General features: G+C 42.6%; 1 protein-coding gene across 1 annotated transcript in view; it reads right to left on the reverse strand.

The window, feature by feature from the left end:
* b3glcta (beta 3-glucosyltransferase a) overlaps window positions 1–22,109 on the reverse strand; it is a 52,259-nt gene that overhangs the window by 24,437 nt on the left and 5,713 nt on the right. Inside the window, exons 3-5 of the mRNA XM_061781086.1 lie at window positions 15,564–15,855; window positions 10,644–10,687; window positions 1,521–1,563 (exon numbers count right to left, since the gene is read on the reverse strand). Of these exons, the coding sequence (XP_061637070.1) occupies window positions 1,521–1,563; window positions 10,644–10,687; window positions 15,564–15,615 (139 nt within the window). The 5' untranslated portion in view covers window positions 15,616–15,855. The remainder of the gene's footprint in view (window positions 1–1,520; window positions 1,564–10,643; window positions 10,688–15,563; window positions 15,856–22,109) is intronic.

The raw sequence follows: 22,109 nt of genomic DNA on the forward strand, positions 1-22,109 counted from the left end.
GAACTTTGTTCAAATCAGGCTTGTGCACATTTTATACTTTACAGATTCAAGTGTTACAGTACTTAGCTTGTGTTAAAAACAAGTGTCATTATTATCTTATTACTGTTTTGTTTTTAGACAGTCCCAATAGAGCAGATTGCCATTTTTGTCATGAAAGAACATGTTACAAAATTGTTGGTGTTTTTGGGGAGGCTGGAGCAGATGATTTGTTTAACCCTTATTTGTCCAAGGAAGACACTTGAGAACGGATTCTCTTGTGCAATGCCGTCCCGGCCTGCATCAATAGCATTTTCATTCCTTTCAAGGAGGAAAGTTGGATCGAGACACAAGCGATGTGTGTTACAAGCGTGGTCGCGGAATTCACTGTACACGCTTTTAATACTTGTGAAGTTAAAGGTTTGGAAGATGCTCACCGTTCAGCGATGTTTCTTTTTTGACGACTGAATCCGCTGATGTTGTGGTAGCAATAAGATAGCAAATGTTCTTAAGACAAACTCAAATGCATTGGTTTTATATACTGAAGAGCTTTTCTCGATTTGCGAAAACATTTCTATTCATAATGCCCTGATGAATATGGATTTTTAGTTACAGCAGCTCACTGATGGTGGAGTGGCGCACCCGTCTGACTTTGGTGCGGGCGGCGCGGGTTCAGTTCCCACTCAGTGACGGCGTGAGTGCGGACGGTTGTCCGTGTCTATATGTGCCCTGTGACCGACTGGCGACCAGTTCAGGGTGTCGTCCGCCTTTCGCCCGAAGTCAGCTGGGATAGGCTCCGGCGCCCCGCGACCCTAACCAGGATAAGCGGTGTTGAAAATGGATGGATGCATTGATCGTTACCCCAGTGGTAAATGGGTCACAATTTTGTCTAGTTTTTTTTTTTTTTTTTTTGCTCCGATTTCGGGTAAAAAAATAATAATCCGAATTCTGACTGCCAGATATTATTGTGTGGAAGGCAGGAATGGCACGCCAAGTGGATGACAATGATACCAGTGTCTTACGTGCACATTTTGTTGTTCTCCAAAATCCATTTCGATCTAATTGATGGGATCATCGGTAGAATAACTGATTCCAAAAAATATTCCGGAGCTGCAGCCCTAATTCAAATGAGGAGGTCTCCACGCTAAACATTCTAATGCATTCTTTGTTGACTTTTTTTTTTTTTTGAAACCATACTCACAAATAAAATGATGTTGGCTTCTTCAATTTTGGTGTCATTGTTGCATGACTTGAGAAACAACAACAGCTCGATGCGGGATTTGCCAACTGTTCCTCGGTCCCACCTCTGCATGCATGACTCAAGTCTGAATGTTTATTTAATCAGCAGTGAGCAGCTTTTCTTTTTTTTAAGCACAATGCATTTATATTTATAGATACACATTTGTACTCGCTTAAACTGTTATTGCAACACCAGCTGTCATGTTGATGCGGTGTCGAACAAAGGCTTTCCTCTGATTTTTTTGTTTGGATCTTTTTTTTTTTTTGGTTTGTTTTTTTGCTTCCTTTTTTCGGATTAGACTCACCGAGTTGCCTGGCAGGGATCCCGTGCGCATCTTCTTCCCGACTCTGAAACACACAGCAAGAAAGAGGCGCTTTAATTATTAAGGCCAACAAGAGTGAGGGGCGGGGGAGATGCAAAACAACAACAAAAAAACTTCACATAACAAACTTACAAGCGGCCCCTTTTTCAAAAAAACACATCACAGACACACAACGGGTAAATATTGACGAGTTCTATGGGTAATTAGGACGAGTCCCCTCTGTGGGTGACGTGGAGGAATAACGACGGGTTCGCCACGTTGATAACTGCGGCGGTAGAAATTGGGCAGGTCGCAGCTCAGGAGCTGCGCAGCAGACCACGGGCGGGATGAGGGGGGAAATCAATCACAGGCCCAGCGCAACTTTGAAACAATGTCGTTTTGCCCTTTTTTCACAGCAAGCACAACCACATCGCACGAGATGCGGAAAGCGGCGCAGGATTAATAGATAATGGGGAAGAAGAACATTTTTAAAAAGAGAGGCCTGTTTTGATTTATGACGAGCGCTGCCGTGTAGCTGTCAGAGAGTTTTTAACAAGTCGGAAAATTTGTTATGGACAGCAATTTCGGGACCCTCTATTCATTTCGTGCCCCACACTACATCAAAACAAAAATCTTGGGTTTGGGTTTTGAATGAATACAAATACCACTGTGTTGTATAAAACAGCAGAGAATGTCAAGAAAGAAACTGCTTCGGTTGTGTATTCACTGTATGTTGGGACAAGCCAAAAGCCACAACAACAACCGTGGTGTTGTATGTGTGCATTTAAGAGGCGTGGCCTCGTGAGTGACATCAGCATCGTGGCTGGTTCGTCTGCACGATGTGGCCTACGGCAGCTCCTTGCGAGTATTCTCACTTTGTATTTGTGACTTGGACTGTTTGTACTGTTCAATGGCTGAACGTGCATCGGCGGATAAGGTTTTCATTTCATCATTTGGTTATTTTTCACTTGACTCGAGCGGCGGCGTATCTCGAGTTTGCCAGCTTCTGCGGTTCCAAAATGTTCTGTCTAATCTGGGGGGGAAAAAACACTTATATACACTATTGTGTATTTTTCAGTTGTTATCATGAACGTAATACGTTTTGTTCTGCTCGTGCAGGACCTGTTGTCCAGTCGGGCTAGATCCTTGAGCCCACAGTAAATCCATGTTCATCATTTTTTTTCTTAGTACGAGTACCGTATTCTTCGGACTGTAAGGCGCACTTCAAATCCGGAATTGACAGCGCGCCTCATGTATGAATTCCGGTTGTGCTTACTGACTTTGAAGCGATTTGATGTGGTACACGGCGCTCAAAATCTAAATCTGTCAAAATGTTTGAGTACGACTTTGGTGAGCTACGAAGCCGCACCGCTTGACGGCTTGTCAGACCATTTCGGCTACCGTAATCGGGAGCCTTGCGGAGTAATACGTAATATTGCGGTGTGTGTGTATAAGTGACTTATCTGACAATTTTGTTTCGCTTCATACGCATTATAATCCGGTGCGATTTATATATGAAAATAGACCCGTTCATTGAAATTGCGCCTTAGAATCCAGTGCGCCCTATCGTGGGAAAAATACGGTACTATGCAAGTGAACAAATGAGAATAAATATTTTGTGCGCAAAGAAGTTGTTAATGAGTTTGGTAATACTAACTGAATAAAATGTAATAAAGGCTTTTGTAAAGGATTTTGTTGGTATTTATGGTTGTGGGTTGTGTTGGGGACTGATGCAAGGCAAGTTTATTTATATAGCACATTTCATACACAAGGTAACTGACTCAATGCGCTTGACGAGTAATATTGAACTCCACATTTATGTTTTTGATCTTCAATGAAACCATTGAATGTTCAACAAAATATTTACAAAGTTTGACTGACTAATGACTACGTTGAGATGATCATATATTTGGAGTATATTACATTAGCATGAATGCCTGCTTATTTATGGTTGAATATATCTTTCCCCAAATTCATATTCAATCTTAATTTCCCATGGAAATTTGGACCGAAATTCTCTCCGCCTTTGCAACTGTGCCCGTCGCTCCCCAGCTCCTCGAAATGAGCTCTTTTTTTGATGACGAGCGGGAGATGAGCCGCAGGAGCTATAAATACTGTGAAGTTTTGTATCTTTTTCTTTTGGTAGGAGACAAGCGTTTCAGGCGAGAGTACGCACAGGCAGACACCATCGTATCGCCCAGATCTGATTTGGCGGGAGAAGACGTCAGATTAATTGGCGAGGGGAGCGTTTGTCTTTCCCTTCCGGTCTCATCGATCTCTACAGTGAAACTCGGAAACTTCGGTCGTGGACTTTGGAGACGACTACTGCGCGCTCTTTTTACATACACACCATTCTCCAAAATGAACAGCGACGCACCCTTGCGCAAATCAACCAAAGGTGTGCATGCTTTGAATTTGGAAAAAAAACAAAAACAGTCATGCTCAAAAGATAAACATTTAAAGCCAGTCTTCCAAAAAATGTCAAACCAAAAATCTTAAGACACAACACAAAGAGATGAGTTAATAAGCATTTGTTTATGGTCTGAACAATGTGTTATGAAAAATAGAATTTGTAATGGTTTTCTGTGATATTTTTTTTGTCACTAGTACTAATGCTATTGATGAGCCTCCGGTTAACGTGGTTTGTTTTTGTCAAATAATTTAACTTCTGAAAACAGTTACTGTATGTAACATGGGTTGATGATTGTGTACATGCTAGATGCATGATGTTGACGTTTTGCTGATGCTTTCTTTGTTGTTACAGAGCACGGTAAATTAAGCAATCCAAACACAATACCATAGCGTGCACTTCCTTGATGAGCCTCTCCGCGATTTTATGGCATCTGTAGGTCATTACAAACCCCTTTTTTGGGTGGTGTCAATTATTTGGGGATTTTAGCTATTGGTGGCAGGACTCGGCCCCTATTCTCAGTGAAGTTCAGGGGTGCACTATACTGTAAAAAACCCATAAAAAGTGATCCTTTAAAAATTCCTTGGGACCTCAAAACAAACCAGTCTGATGAGGTAAAAACTCCCCGATATTCCACCTAAATAAATAGTTTTTTTGTGTGTTTTTTTTAAAAAAACATGTTACATAAGCACCAAAGATGCCCTACAAGCCCACTGCTGAACCTTTTTGCTTTGGAAGCTCTTCATACATAAGCTCATGCCTTGCGCCACAATCCATCCCCGAGGACACACACACACACACACACACACACACACACACAGCCGCCGATGTGTCAGGTCGCATTAGCTTTGTGTACGGTGATGGCGAGACCCACTCAAGGTTGCAGGTTTGTGATATGCGAGAAGAAAAATGTGTGATGTTACAAAGGCGAGTGAGTGGACTTTGAACACTGAATAATATTGAAAGGTTCCTCCTCGGTGCAATAATGCAATAAAATGATACATACTTTAAAAGCCTGCCTAGTTTTAGGGATGTATCCCAAAAAAGAAAAAAGAAAAAAAGAAAACTTACACATTGACAATTCTAAGAATTTGCTTCGAGTCTCCTCCTAAAATTCAACTCAGCGGTATGGACTTCTTTAGCCATCATGGTAACTTGCATTATTAGTTACACTTCATCACTGTAGCGGCTTTACTGCGGTATGTGTAATTACGTGCATCTCGTCAAGGTAAATTAAGGATGTAATTAAGTAGAGGGAGGCCACAACTGGGGCCGTAACCATAGCAACAAGCATTCTATTGCCCACACTGGGTCGCAGCAAAAACTTTTAAAACACTTCGGCCTGAAATACGCATATCAAATATTCATTATATTTGAACGCTTTATTACTGAATTAGTTAATAATGCAGAGTGTGGACTTCGAAAAGACTCAAGAAGTTGACATCAACATTAATAGCGGCACAGTATCGCAGCATGCTTTGAATGGGGAAAAGCTAGCACCAGGTGGTGGACCGATACAAATACATCAGCACATACAAACCTATTTGACATTCAAATTGATTACAAAATGGATGATTGTTCATTAGTCAATTGCTCATGGGTTGGTTGCCGTGCTAGGACCTTGCGTAATTTAAACACGCTGGCCTTTAAAGGGTTCAAAAACTTTTTTTTTTGATATGCCTGTTTCAGGCCGACATCGTTTGAAAAGATAAACGGTTTACAGTGGGGAAAAAATATAAACATTTCATATTTTCACAGAAGATTTGGGGAAGGTGAAGGTGAATTCTTGTCATTAGGGAGGATATTTAAATGACCTCTAAAGGGTTAATATCAATTTTGGCCATCTGTTAGCATTCAATTAAAGCTTCATTAATAAAACAAAAGACTTGATTCCACTTTAAATTTGCATGCCAGTATAATTACACAGGTTGAATATTTGACCCTTGTGGATCCTTTGTCCCGTCTTTCATGAAATGGCCAAAATATATCGAGCTAAATATGGCAGCGACTTACATAAATATGAACATGAACTAAGTTGAGGTACGCTCCCCGGATCATCCTTCAGTCAGAATGCCCGACGATACTTTCACTTGTCGTTTTATGAGCGCTCGGCTCAGCTGCCAGAAAACGCACCAGACTGGAGAAAATTGTTGACCGTGGTACAAATCTTGTTTCTCGGGGCAACCGTGGGGGGGCTGGGGGGTTGTAAAACTGTCACCGTGTATGTACCCCTGCTGTGTGAGTGGCTGAAAGTCGAAGCACTCAGATGGCTGATCACCACTACTGACAATCACTAAACCTTCCTACTTAGATGTAAATATTGCAGATTCTGAAAGACGCTTGTCAGCTCAAGCATTCTTTCGCTGCTGAGAATGGCTACGATATGCCCACTTTTGCCTTCTTTCTGTGTGCCGTTTAGCCTTGAGAATGTATACACTTCACATGCAACTTGAAGTCAAATTCAAATTGCAAACCCTTTGTTTTCCAAGGCAAATCCTTGGACTGGTCATCAAACTGTCAAAATTGTCACCCCTGCGTCAAAGAAACCTGCTTCCAATCAGGGCTAATTTGTACGAAATCCCTTGTAACAGTACGTCAAAGTAAAGCCCGGGAATCCGTCCCAAACGGCTGCTTTAAACTCAACTGGCCAACTACTGGTTGAATTTCAGAAAGGGTCCTTGAGATTTGTATTTTTTTTTTTTATCCTGTTATGATAGACAAGGCCACCCAATTTCGTGTCAATCGGTAAAACTGGTGTCAGGGGCCCAAAAAAAAACGACTGAGTCAGGTGTGGGAGGTCGCGTTAGGGCCTTCCGAAATACCTATGTTTTCCCCAGGATACACGCAATTGCAAAAATGGGTGCGTTTTAAGGCATACTGAAGCCCTTCAAAGGCAATTTATTCTTTGGGAGAATGATAATAAACAGCAATATCAAGATTGCGCTGTAAAACCACTGAAAGCTCGATTTCAATATAACATATAACAGTATAGAGAGGCTAAGTTTAAGTTGAATTGCTTTTTCCTGAAACTCTTGAAGCACCTGTGGGACCAAACGAGCACCGTGCGACATAAACACATGACAGGCGCTGGTGAGTATTTAATCCATTTTTTTTGTTTGTTTTTTTTGTTGATGAGATGAGCCCAGCTGGTTGGAGTCGGAAGCTCTTCGTCATCTCATTTTAACTCGTTTCGCCACAACCTTCATCGAAACAACCAGAGGCCAAACAGTGATTAAAACAGACACGCGCTGTTGCTTTGAGAAGATTAGAAGCAAAATAAATTTGCAAACTCTACAAAGTTAATAAGCCGAGCAGTAATTAGGGGTCTGAGCACCAGGCGGTGCCAAGGCCATCTTGGAATCCTGGTTTATTGTAATTCTTCTGAGAAATGATTCACCTTTTTGGGGGTCTCAACATGCTTGAAAAAAAAATAAAATAAAAATCACCTTTTTTTTTTTTAAGTGTGTGTATCATGGTGACAAATATTTTTTAGGAGTTCTGAACATGAACCACAAAATCTTTGAGAAGCATTCAGAAAAACCATTATTTGGCTGATTGATTTAAAAGATAGTATATTATGACTAAAATAACTAGTGTTTGACAATACTTTGTCCTTGAGTATTTGTGTTGGAGTTTAACGTTAAATACAACTTCTTCGACTCCATTATTTTCTGTCAACCCAAATAAAAACCAAAGACGCCTTTCTCAGACGTCAAAGCACGCCAGCTTTGACCGAGTTGCATTTTCAATATATTGTATGATGACAAGGACAGAGTTTCCCTATGTCCACAGTCACTTTCTCCTGCTTGTCCTTCTTGGAACATGTGGCACGTAACGTCCTCCATCCTCACTGGTCGCTGTCAGTGGAAGTCGAGGATGAGGAGATCAGGCTCAGGAGCTTCGGCAACACCGACGCAACACAGCACTCCACCATTGTTGTTGTACAGTACATCTATTTGGTACACACAGCCGATTCTGATTATTTTGAGAGTGGCTGATGAATCGTTCGGGCGCCATTACTTTGACAAACTCCTACTAGGGAATTGACCCAAATGAGCTCCAATCAGAAGCAGTTATCCTCGACTGATGGGCGATGCTAAACGGCCAAGCTGTTCTGCATACGCCATCTGATCAAGTTTGATGATCACTTGGAGGATTTGGAACAGCTGCAGTTTTACAGTTCCACACGAAATTGGGTAGACGAGCTCCTACTAGCGAATTCGCTCAAATGGGCCCCGATCGGAAGCAGGTATCATACACAGATGCCCGCTAAAATGCCAGGCTTTTTTTTGCCTACACCATTAAATGTGGGCAGCGAATGTTTTATGATCATTTGAAATTTTGGAAAGTACAACAAAACACCACTTTGACACGGAATTGGGTGAACGTCACACGAAAAAGTCTCAAAGACCTCAGCCTGAAACTGACCAGGAAGTTGGCTATTTTGGTTTAAAACATCGATTTAGCGTACATTCCAATATTCATGCTAAAGAACTTGCCCAAATGAGCCCCGATCGGGAGCAGGTATCCTAGACAGATGGGTCTACGATGCCTATTTTGCTTTCAACATCTAAAAGTGGGCTGCGCGTGCTGTCAAAGTTTTGATAATGTCAACAATTCACCATGAAAAATGATTGCGTGAGGGCTTTAATTACGTTTGCTACTATTCAGGGTCTAGTCCGCTTTCGTAAGCCAGGCCACAACTAATGTGGAGCGCTCACATGACCCACAAATGTGCATTCCTTGCTAATTTGTTCGTGTTGTCCTCTACTTGAGGAAATCACGGTGGGATGCTAACAACTCGCTGTGCGCAGTTTAGGTCAAATGTGGAGGGGAAACCACGACAAGAATAAGTTAATGCAAGAAAAATAGTACAAGGTTTAATTGATGTTGGACCCGTCTGTCTGGAATTCAGCAGTGTGGATACACATGTACATATACAAAAAGCTTTGTAGTAAATGCCAGTCCATGGTGACTAAGCAACAGCCAACTTGCTGCCACATGTCAAGGTCCAAACTTTATTCAGGTCATTTTTCCCCCCCCAGAGTTTCATGGGCTGTCATGTCTAAGAATAGATGTGCCGAAAAGGTCGCAATAAAATGCTACCGGCTTCTTGACTTTTTAACAGAAGAACGTCCGTGCATCTCCTTTGCAAAAACTGTTAACCAGAGCTGGGCGACTCGAGTCACAGGACGAGACTCGATTCTCTCATTTAAGGACTTGGGTCTGGCTTGGCTAAAACCTATGAAAGACTCCTGAGTTTGACTTGAAACACACAACTTGGCAAGTCTTTTCTGTTTAGAGTTGTTTTGTTTTTTCAATAAAATCATCAAAGCAATTCTAGAACCTTGCTGTCTTCTCTAACCGTCTTCCCTGTCCCGTACATATTCATCCAATCACAGATCAGGACTCAGGCTATACATTTTCACGCATTACAGATCATCAGAACTTCTAACACACTTAACAATATTTCCCATAACACATAACTGCTGGGTCGTTACGATACAAACGATTTCAAAGACACATTCCGAGCGTCAACATGTTAGGTAAACTGTTAGAATAACCTTAACACAGCTCATCGGCTTACTTCCCCCCGCCCCCGAAACACACAAAGGACACATTTCATTTGTTTCAGTATGAACAGAGTCAGTGATTCCAAATGAGCATTTTTAGATACCATGGATAATGTTTACTCTTCAATTGAATTCTCCGTTAGCCAGGTTAGTTACACATCCAATTACATTTGATCAGCAGTAAACGAACAAATAGCCAAACGTGGGCTCGGTAGCACACCTTGGGATTTATTCGGAAATTCAGCTCCTGAAGACAAGTTTCACTGAGCAACATGAAATTTAGTTGGCATGTTTATCACGAGAAGACCCACCAAAAAATCCCAAGAAGCCGTGCCCGAAAGAGACAAAGGAAGTCAGCCAATTGGCTTTGACGAGGCCCTTTTTGGGTCATTTTGGCCATTTGCGAGGGTCCTTCAAAGACGGAGAAGTTTGATGACTCACCAGAAAACAGTAACGAGACTAGTCCACAAGTTCAGATTGATCAAACGCTTCCGTATTTCTCAATCGGTACAGTACCTCCAACCAAAAGCGAGTACCTTGGTGAACTGGGACAATAAGCGACATTGGATGGAACTGACTGCTCAAACTATGGCAGTAGCTCCCTTCATATATATGCGTGTGTTTATTTCAATGGCTCCCACCATGCCGCTTGCCACAGTTTCCCACACTTTTGAGTGTGGTTGAAAAGTTCATATATTGCCAACATTCCTAAAAAATGAGTTTTTGACAAATCCAACTGCAGATCAGAGCGGCCCGAGGCAGTAATTTCCCATTCCTGCCATGTTAAGCAACCCTGCAAGGAGCCTTTCACTGTCAACACGCTCACAGCGAGCTGAAGAAGCAAAGTGTTCATTATTTATTGAGCGGCAAAGTACCAACATGGAAAAAAAAAAAAAAACACACACACACACACACACACACACAAAAAAGATGTAAAGCTCAAAAGAAGGACCGCAAAGCAAAATGCAGCTTTTTCATCCCGTAGCTCATCGTTCAACAATTAGAGAGGGGGTGGGGGACGTTTGTTTTCTCTGCGCAGGTAATTCAAGTCTAAACACAAGCAGGCGAAGCAATAGAAACTGGATGATTAACACAAGGCTTGAATTCCAATTTGTTCGCAGAACAGAGGACAAAGACGCTTACCTGTGAGGCTTCTTCTGAGCTGCCGGCAGCTAAGATGATGTGACCTGCAGGGAGAGACAACAGTTGCAGACTTTCAACCAACTTACACAAGCCGCATTGAGTCCCTTTCACTCGGCAACATGAAATTTGGCAGACGTCTATCACGAGGAAGTCTCAAGAAGCCACAGAGGAACGCGGCTCGTTTGGTCTGAAGTCGCCAATTTCGGGACAACTTGGCCACGTTTGATGACACGCCACCAAAGAAATAAGAAACTTCAAATTCAGCCCCTGGAAGCAGTTTGACTTCGCAACATGGAATTTGGTAGACATTTCAATCATGAGAAAACCCACACAAAAAAGGCCTCAAGAAAAGACACAGGGAGTCTGCCCTTTTGCTTTAAAGTGGCCATTTTCTATGGTTCTTCAAGGATGAACTCGTCCTCAAGATTGTGTCCAATTGCTACAAATTAAATGGCGACAGGTGTGTTCCGACTCTCATTTAACATGATTTTGAATGTGACTGATCACATCCCAGCTTAAAGGAGAGTGGGCACACAATTACGTTCTAAATTGTACAGGTTATAGGTCACAGTAAGTTTAGGTGTTTTTTTTTTGTTTTTTTTATGATTTAGAGGTATCCTTTTTTTAAATATCAATATAACTGAACAGTGTGTGTCGACTTTTTTTAGCCACTGTAGACAAGACAAACGGATGTAAGTTTTCCCCTCGGCTGGAATTTGGGGTATGAACACGATATTTTCTACCTGTGTAGATCTAAAAGACCAAAGTAAATCCTTCAAAGTGGTTAGGGTATTGTCCGCATTGCCATCCATCACAATTTATAATTGAACGACGCCGTTATCGATCCTGGGACCAAATTCCGAGAGGAATTCACAGGAATCGATATGCCCAAAAAAGAAAAAATACCAGAAGTACCGGAGTCACACAAATCTGACTCTCTGCCAACACCGGTTCATCGGAATGGCGACCTCTATTAAGCGTCCGCGCTGAGAAAGTAAAAAAACAAAAAAAAAGTGCTGCGGTAACCATTAGAGGACAACCTAGGAGCGTTGATGAAGACATATCACCAGCTGTTCTCCAGGAAAGAGCCTGCAGACGTTCATTATGCAGCCATTCGCTCGGTAATAAAAACGTCTAATAAGAATATACATATTTCCCGGCCAGGCGCGTCTTTTATAAGCCGGCGTGCGGCGGCTCGGTCAGACGTGATTCCTAGTGCTGAGAGGGAATCTCATCTATTTTTCAGAGACCCCACTTGACTTCAAAAGGCACTTTTGGTGAGCGCTTAAGCCCGAGGTGAAGGCGCAAGTTCGGACAGAGAGAAACACCGAATTGAATTACTGTACGAGGTTGAAGTTGTGCTTCAAGGGCAGAAAAACACACACGGACACAAGACAGCTGCAAGCAGCCCGGATGTGGCAAAAGTCAGCCAAATCTCGGGCTTTTGTTTGCGTGTAATTTGGGAAAAATCTCACGGCACGCCACCAAACAAAAATGTCACAAAAGGGATGTTGAGTGTTGCCCCAGGCTTCTTGATTCCAAATAAACCGGCTCCTTTGCAGCCTGCATTGCCATCTGCAAAGCCACAACTTTCCTTCTCTGTATTGATTCCAAGCGTTCTCTCCGGGAATCTACAATAGAAATTCCCCCCATAACAGCACGGTGACTGTGACGCCATTAAGACCTCATGAGATTGGGAATTATTTAACGTCGCGCTTCATCTAGAAAGCAACGGTTCCAGCGGGCGAGCGGAATATCGAGACACTGGACCGGTGTACCGTGTTAGCGGGAAGGCTAATTAGCAGTCGTCAGCTTGAAATGAGGAGACGATCGAGCGCGGCCCACCCGCGCTTGGTTTCAAGCCACAGGCCTCAAACTGTTGCTAGTGTCATATCATAATGAGAGAATTCAACACAAACAAGACGTATATCCGCATGTTCAAATGTCTGACAGCAGCGTTATATTCAAACCTCAAATCCGATGTCGTGCTACTGGTTTTAGGACGTCACCGATTCTCCCTGCTCAGTGGACTGTCACTACTGCAGCTTAGTAGGGGACCTAGTCTGCCTCTTCTTCTTGCGTTGAATTCTGCAGTAGAGCTCAGTGCTGCCTGGCATGTTGCGGCACAACGTGGCACTACAAAGACAGCGAATTGAATGATGTTGCTCTCGTGTGATTTGGCACTTTCAAAATGAACCTGAATTGGACTCAAATTGATTTCAAACGTGCGTGCACACTTTAAAAACACATCAATAAAAATCGCTTCAAAATCTGCGATAAAGCTGGGGGCGCGGAAGAGGAGCTGCGATATACTGTGGCGCATCTTCAATTAACCTACCATGCATGTTTTGGGGATGTGGGAGGAAACTGGAGCGCCCGGAGAAAAACATGCAAACTCCACACAGGCGGGGCCGGGGCCGGGGCCGGGGGGGGGGGGGGGAGTAGCATTTCAATGCAAAAATCTAAATCAAAATGACTTTTCCTGTCGAAAATGTCACAGTTGGAACGTGGCCCAGATGTTTGCTGCTGCTGCTTTTCATGCTGTTGTCAGCGTCCGCGCCGCGCCCTCTCTAGTGCACATCGGGGAGGACAAGAACAGGAGGGGGGCGGGGGGGAATAACAGCAGCAGATCTGGCCCAACTGGACACATTCCTGACCTCTTCCTGCTCGGCGCCATTAATATTCCACACAGGCAAAGATGCCCTGAACCCACTGGAACACGTTTGTGCCAAACAAACAAGCTTTTTGCGCAGGCACGAAGCGCCATCACAGCCCGCGGTCACGTGCCTGTATAATGGAACTGAAGTGTGGAGTGGGTTCGTTAAGTTGAAAGGCAATTTCTGCTTATTAAATCAAATCTGAGAGAGATGTGTGCCAGCAGACTCAATATGAACTAAAGCAGTGTTTTCCCAACCTTTATTACGCCATTGCGCATATTTTACCTTTGTAAAATCTCATGGCACAAACAAAAATGTCACAAAAAGTATATACAGTGAACCGCCACATATGTGCAGTTCAGCATTCGAGAATTCACAGATTTTCTTTTTTTTGGGGGGGGGGAAATATCCTCAGTTATTTGCTGAAAAAAATAACAAATGCACTGCTGTTGTGCTCAGGCCAAAGCCATGTCTAATATGAAATTACAGCAGTGCCTTGAGATACGAGTGAGCCTACTTATGAATTTTTCCGAGACGCAAGCCGCCGTCAGGCCGATTTTTTGTTGTTGTTGTTGCTTTGAATTGCAAGCAAAGACTTGAGATACCGACGCTGTATGTCGGCAGTGAATTCGACTCACTTTACAACAGTTTGGTCAATAACGAATCATTCTTCTTCAAAAACCCCCCCCAAAAAAAGAGGCTTCAAGCTGTTCAATAACAACCACGTAGCTTTGTCCTCGACTCCAGTAGTCCTTTTAGCGTCATGCAAACAGACATCGTATCGTTTGTTATTCTAATTTGTGCCTTGGCTCAGCGAATAAATAAAGGTTAAGACCGCTTTAGTGGGCTGCCGTTGCACTCACTCCTCAGCGCGCAACCACGCCAGAGCACAAATAAATGGACGCACTCCACCACACCTCACACACTCTCTGACTTGCCAAGTGGGATTGACGAGAGATAACAAGGCACAAAATAGGCGCAAACGGCATTTGCGCAAGAAACCGTACTCTTGTATCGCGGGTCTGCACTGATTAGTTCAGCTGCGGTCAGATGTGGCAAAAGTATTGTACTCACGCACCCTGGAGTTACTCTAAGTGGACGTACAGATAAGACTGCTAAAAGGAGAAGTACTGCAGAAGAACCTGCACTCAAGCAAAAGTCCAAAAGCGCAGGTTCTTCAAACGTACTTCAATACAAAAAGTAAAAAGTGCTACATAGCCTTGACTTGACCTTCATGCCAGCAAAACCTAACTAACAAAAAAAATCTATTCAATGCTAAATTGGCGAATGATAACGGAAAAAAAAAGACACCTGTGCGTCCTTTTCGGATTAGGTTTTTGAAGGTCAGAAGATTCGCAAACAATTCTCTATTTATGTTGTATCATCATTTGCAAATGTTGACAAAAATGAACGAGCGCGTTCATCAAGGGTGTTATTGTGAAAATGTGCTCTTTTGTGTCCCTGACACAAAATGTAACCCACGAAACTGCATTAAACAAGCTAAAATAACAATACTCCACTTAAGTACTTTGGCTATGGCTTTCAGAAAGAAAACAAATAAATTCATGATTGTGCAGGCATTTAAGCATATCTGCCCATGAAAAAATTATTTTCTTTTTCTTTTCTTTTCATTATTTACTCGGAATGGGGTATCTCTCGCCCGCCATCTTCCATAATAATCAGAGTATACCAGATTTATTGTTAATTGTGACTTTCAACACAATTTTTTCACTGGTAACACATGTGCATGTTGATTATTTTGGGGAAATAAATAAATAAGATCACGTGTTTATCTGACATCTACGAGTCTACCTCACCAAACGATCCAAGTAATACTTGTCAAAGTCAGACTTTCGATATGGAAAATGGCATATTTTCATAAAAAGACTCTACAGTAAGAAGTACAAAGTGCACTTTTGAGGCAGTAAACAGTCTGCAGAAAAATAAATACTCGAGTACCGCCACCTGATTTGCCACATAAATTCGGAGAAATCTACTTAAGCACAGTAACGAAGTAGTTATACTCAGTTACTTGCCACAACTGTTTGTTTTGTGGTTGGTTGCTTTTGAATTACTGTATTTTAAACAGCAAACTCCTCTGAAAGTTGTCAGCGCTCACTTGTGGAAGTCAAGCGTGGACTCTTATGTTTTTGTGTTAAAAAAAAAAAAAAAAAAAAAAAGAGTAATAATTTAAAAAAAAAAAAAAAAAAACAATAGCGCGACAAAAAAAAAAAGTGGAGGCGAAGTGGAGGCGGCCACTCACCGAGGGAGAGCAGGAGCAAGCCCGCGACGTGCCGCCGGTGGTCCCGAAGCATTCTCGGTTTCGTCGAGGCCGGGCCCCACGCAGGCAGCTCGCCGTGTCGGCCACAAGGCACATGCGCCGCGGCGTCGGAGCTCCGAGCACTTTGACGGGGCGACGCCACCGAGGAGCGAAAGTGAGGGAGAGCGGGGGCGAGCGTTTCGTCCCCGCTTGTTCTCTTCTCTCGTGGTGGTAGGCGGCATCGTCACTCGGCGAGCGCGGCTCGGGGGCGCCCTCTGGCCGGCCAGCAGAGTCACTGCAAACGAGATAAGCAGGCTGGGTGGATCGATACTGGTCAAATGAAATCGATTTGGTTTGAACTATTGTTTCAAGTAATTGGTTATTTTTATTGTGGGGTTTTCAAAGCCAGAAAATAATAACACTTATGAGGAAAATGGCTATTATCTTTTTTTCCCTCTTCTAGCTATTGATTGAGTACAGCGTAATGAGATAGATCATCCCCCCCTGTTTTACTTTATAAAAAAAAAAAAAATGTAATTACTATTTTTTTCAACATCAAATAATTGCACTGATCGAGAGTATTGTTTTATTTTATTTTTTTCTCCTTGGTATTGAAGGATGCCAGTGTAATGAGATTGATACTTTTTTATCCCAATTGTATTTATCATCCATCCATCCATTTTCTGAGCCGCTTCTCCTCACTAGGGTCGCGGGCGTGCTGGAGCCTATCCCAGCTGTCATCGGGCAGGAGGCGGGGTACACCCTGAACTGGTTGCCAGCCAATCGCAGGGAACATAGGAACAAACAACCATTCGCACTCACAGTCATGCCTACGGGCAATTTAGAGTCTCCAATAAATGCATTTTTTTGGGATGTGGGAGGAAACCGGAGTACCCGGAGAAAACCCACGCAGGCACGGGGAGAACATGCAAACTCCACACAGGCAGGGCCCGGGATTGAACCCGGGTCCTCAGAACTGTGAGGCTGACGCTCTAACCAGTCGGCCACCGTGCCGCCTTGTATTTATCATGTGTTTGTATTTTTTTCTCAGAGCCAGAAAATAATGACAGTGATGGAGAGATGTAATGTTAATCTATATTTCCCCAATTTTACTTCTTTTATTTTCAGTAATTGTTTTTTAATCATTTTGTCAAAGGCAGAAAATAACAGCACTGACATAGAGGCATTTTTCCTTGATTTTATTTTTCTCCTTGGTAACATTTTGGATAAAATGTACTTTTCAAAGCAGTTTTAACGAATCCTACTTTTTACTTTTACTTGAGTATTTACGTTAAGAAGAAATGGTACTTTTACTCCGTTCCAATAATCTACATGGCGCTCGCTACTTTCATTTATCTACAATTGCATGCGCGATCTATATTTAGACAACAATATGTAACTATATTTATATCGTAATTTCATATGTACCTGTGGATGAAATAGCGACGTTTGCAGTCATTGTTGCCAAAATGAATGCAAGAGATGTACGTCGCGCGCCGAGTACATTCAAGCGAATGGGAACGAGCTGAATCTCTCAATATATCCAGTCACTCGCTTTTATGGTCACCCGTGTCCTTTCTCTGTAGCAAGCCACTTCTCCCTTGACCATCAATCTATCTTTTTATGGTTTAATAAAAGTAATGCGTTATAATACACACGATGTGGCGACTCAAAAGCCTATACAAGCTGACAGTTTAAGGTCGCAGGGCGTTTGTGACTTACTGTACATCGCTCAACGTGCAGGTGTGAGTCGCCAACTGTCATTTTTTTTTTTTTTTGCTAATCCAGTCCAAGTTGGGTTCGGCCAGATCGCGCGGTGTGCGGTGGTGTGCTGGAAGCAAGTCACGAATAGAATTTCTCAAATATTAACAATGCTCAGTTTTGACGGATAATGAACAATACTCCATCCATTCATTGAATGGGACAAGCTGCCAAACGCAAACAGTTAGCTCTAATAATCAGCCTAATTGCATAAAAGTCATTTTTAACTTCGCGTCACGATATCAATAAAAATACTGCTAATGTCTTTGCCCAAACTGTTGTCTTTTCTTCGTGTCTGTGCAGATTCTCGGTCATCCAGATCATGCTAAACTCCAAAGTTTGAATCGAGACAATTGGACTCTTCTTGCATGTTTGTTGTGTTTTTTCTTGTTTGGCAAAAACATGAAGAAAAAAAAACTTGGCTAATTATGCAATGAGGCTAATGAAATACAAAATGAAAACACTCGCAAGGAGCATGGAGCAGATGTGGAAAATGGCCAATCGGAACTTGAATCAGAACGGCTGATGCCAGTCATTCGGCCACGCCCTCCTAAAGGCACAGCAACAGAAAAACGTGCTACAGTGTGTGCGACTTTCAGCCTGGTGACACTTTAGAAAAGCAGTCCACTTCTTTACATACTTTTGTATTACATTTTTCCAGTGCTAATTTTCTTTATTCAAAACCTACAAAAGCAATAGCGGCCTTTTTTTTTTTTTTTTTTTTTTAGGAGGATGGAACGAACTCATGCTATTTCACCTCATTTCAATGGGAAAAATGTATTTGACACATAGCTCAACTGCGTTACAAGCTCGGTCGTGGAACAAATGTATGTTTGCTGTGTGTCAAATTACACACGGCTCTCACACTGAGAGCCGTGTGTAATATTTTGGTGCCCCTGCAGCTCCAGTCCTAAGTCACGTCAATTGGAGACAACGGCGACAATGCTCATTAGCATGTTCAAAATGTAAACAAAAGCAACAGCCGCACACACAAATACATCTAGGGACAGTTGCTATTAGTTACCACCGGGGAAAATAAATATAGAATATGAACCTCACCCTGCAGCAATAATAAATACGCGCTACAATCGCGCTTGACTGGCAGTGTACACGGTGGACTGTGCAAAATGCAATTTTGCATGCATTCCCCGTGATGCAACACGCTGTTGTTTCCGCATTTTGTGCCACTGTCGATGCCCCCTCATGTGCGTCGCTTCCTTCATTCTCACTAAGCGCAGCGCAGGAGCGGAGGAATTACATGTTGTTGTTTTGTTTGTTTTTCCATTGTGAGCATCGGTCAGGAACAATTCTAAACACATTATACACGTTTGAAGAGAATTGTTATTTTGACCGAGTACTGAGTATACAGTACTTTGCATACACAAGGCCTTGTTGACATCAGACGCATGTTGTTTGTGTGAGCGAGCGAGCGAACATACGAATTGTCCATGCGCACCCCAGAGGAGCACCGTGGCGTCCGAGAGGAAGGTGAGGTTCAAATTCAGCCCCCATTAGCCGCTTTCACTTAGCAAAAACTAATTTGGTAAACATGTCTATTTTAAGTAGACCCACAAAAAAGTCCCAAAAAGCCATGCTTGAAAAGACACAGAAAGTCAGCCATTTTGGTTTGGAGCAGACATCCAAGGGGCATTTCGAAAATTCAGCCCCTTAAGCCAGTTTAACCTGGCCACATCCAATTTGGTCGACATGTCTTTCAGGAGGAAACCTACGAACAAGTCCAAAAAAGACACATGAAGACAGCCATTTTGATTTGAAGCAGACATTTCACAGGCATTTTGGCTAGTCGCATGAATTCAATAAATCAGCCCCTGAAGTTTCACTGAGCAACATGAAATTTGGTGGACACCTACAAAAAAAGTACGCTGTATACCGTATGCCCGAAATGACACGGGATGTCAGCCATTTTGGTTGGAAGCAGACGTATTTCGGCCATTCCCGCAAATTCGAAAATCCGACCCCCGAAACAAGTTTCACTTAGCAACAGGAAGTCAGGTAGACATGTGTATCAGAGGAAGACCTGCAAAAATGTCCCCCCCAAAAAGACACGGTAAGCCTACCATTTTGATTTGAAGAAGACATTTGACACGCATTTTGGCCATTCCCAATCAAATTCGGAAATTCAGCCCCTGAAGTCAGTTTTACGCAGCAAGATAAAAATCGGAAGGCATTTCTATGATAAATTTACCGACAAAAAAAAAAAAAAAGTCTCTGGAAGGTATGCCCGAAAAGACACAGGAAGTCAGCAATTTGGATTTGAAACAGGTATTTCAGGGCACGTTAGCCATTCCTGCAAATCGGAAAGTTCAACCCCGATACCACTGCCACCCTCCACAATTTAGCAACGTCCATGTGTCTAACTGCTGTGGTAGCGCTCCGACAAAATCTCTCTGAAAACTTGTGTCTTTGTAGCGCGCACACACTCGGAAATACACAAGTAATCCACACAGTCGACGCTGAGCTACAGATAAATCCGATGCGATCGCTCGCGCACAACTCTGTGTCCTCGTTGGCCATTTTTGTGATTTTCTGTTGGATTCTGGACATTATGGCAACTTCATTAGACACAGTATCACAACTTCGGCCTTTCTAAAGCTAATAATGCTTACGTGTCTTGAATGTGACTTCAAAGTCATTTTCAATATTTGTCTCATGTTGCTAAATAACAGTAATAAAGCAAGGCGAATAACATCCCTCAAGCAGTTTCCGGGAAACGCTATATCCACTGCAGCCACTTTTTAAAGGTTACACCATCTTATTATTACCCAATAAAGTCACATCATTTTGCAATGGACCTCATTTTTCTCTCAAACTACTCCAGCCAATATAAAAGGCACATACTAACACAGTTAATACTCAGGAAAAAAGTAGTACAAAAAAAAAAAAAAAAAAAAAATCCTGAAAACAGTAACGGGGAAAAAAAAAAAAAAAACACATTTGAAATATTTGATTGTATTCATAAAAGCTTTTTAGAACACTTATTGAAATGCTCCATTTGTTGTCGCGTCCGTCCGTCCGTACGTCTATCTATCTGTCTGTCTGTCTGTCTGTCTATCTATCTATCTATCCATCCATCCATCCATCCATCTGGCTGTCTGTCTATGCATCGATCCACTATTTACACAACATTCGTGAACAAAGGGCTCCTTCGCTTGCTTTGGCGCAAGATATCGGTTAGTAGTCGTTGACAGAAAAACAGAAAACTAGTATTATCAGACGACGACGGCGACGGTATGCGCAGAGAGATGACCATCGTTCGAACATCGCACATCCAGACAGCGAGCCCAGGGCCGCATAAAGTGAGAATGACCCAGTGGGCCTGCCGCTCCAAACAGAGGACGAGCGCACATCCGGGGACGCCCATGTCCGGCGCTGCGGCGCAATAAAAGTCGGCATTATTAAAAAGAAAGTTCAACGGTTAACGACTTTTACGGATTTGTCCGGAAAGCAGAAAGCAGAAAGCCCGGCGGCCACCGTCGGCGTCCTCTTTTCTGAGGAATATGGAATATTGTGTTCTGTGACAATATGAGCACCAAAGCTTCCAAAAATAACTGTCGCCTCTTATTTTAGCGTTCTTTAGTAATCAGCAGTAGAACATGATGGGTTGGTTTCACCAAAAACATGTGTTTCTGAGCCAAAAGTGGAGAAAACAAGAAAAGAAACAGAAGCAGAGCAATGGCTGTGACACATATTTGTAGCTTTTGTGATATCTCAAACTATGAAACAGCATGAAAAAACCCCCCAGCAAAATAAGACGGAGAAAAGGGTTTTTGATGGCAAAATGAAACACTGGGAGCCATGCTGACTCACGGCATAGCTTTTTCGCCAATCACTCCGTGAATCGTGTCAACCTTTCTCACAATCGCCACACACGCTTTGCACTCTCGATCACGACACATACTCTGTTTGTACACGGCAAAAATGCAAGATCTTATTCAGTGAATTCATCTCACTTCTAGTGAACATATCATACTGTGCTTATTTTAAGACAGTTTTGACGTTTTTCTTCAGCAAGAGAGGGAAAAAAAATTCCTATTTTAAGAATCCGATGAAGTCAATTCACACTAGTTCCATTGGCAGATTAAAAACAAACAAAACAAAAAAAAAACGTATTTTATTATTTTTTTCAAGTGAAAATAAAATCGACTAATGAAACGAGTATGAATTGACTTGAGTCTTTTAGTGTTTTTGTCTTGCTGCAACTTTGGGAAAAAGTCAAAACCGTCTTAAAATAAGTATGGTGCGCTGCTTTCACTGGAAAGAGGATCAATTCAGGATTTTGCATTTTTGCAGTGTAGCACACATATACAGGTACATACGTGTTCAAATGCGAACATGCCGTTTCCCTCCCTCATCGATGACGTGACAAGCCTAATCTTTATCTTCAGCTCAAAAGAAGTGCTGACCACCAATCCCTGGGCAACGTTTTGTACCGTTTCCTACTAAATCCTCGCAACAGCACATTGAGAGGCTAAACGAGTTCATCCTACGCCGCGCTGACCTTCCTCTGGCAGAGTCACCGTCGTAAAACCGTATCGGAAGATTGGAGCTCTCATCGTCGGGTCACATTTTCCACTATAAGTGCTTTGGTGACAATTTTTCTCTTCAAACCAGAAATCACGAGAAGCCGCCCGATTGGATCATGGAGTCCTTGAAAGGGATTCCTTTTCCCTCTCGCACCTCTCAAGTGCCCTCCCATCGATTGCAAAGCTGTAAAAGGCGGTTCACCTTGACACAAATGCGCCACGTGCCGTGCGCACGGTTGACCGA

Source organism: Phyllopteryx taeniolatus, chromosome 8 (assembly GCF_024500385.1).
Source record: "Phyllopteryx taeniolatus isolate TA_2022b chromosome 8, UOR_Ptae_1.2, whole genome shotgun sequence".
Classification (NCBI taxonomy): Eukaryota; Metazoa; Chordata; class Actinopteri; order Syngnathiformes; family Syngnathidae; genus Phyllopteryx; species Phyllopteryx taeniolatus.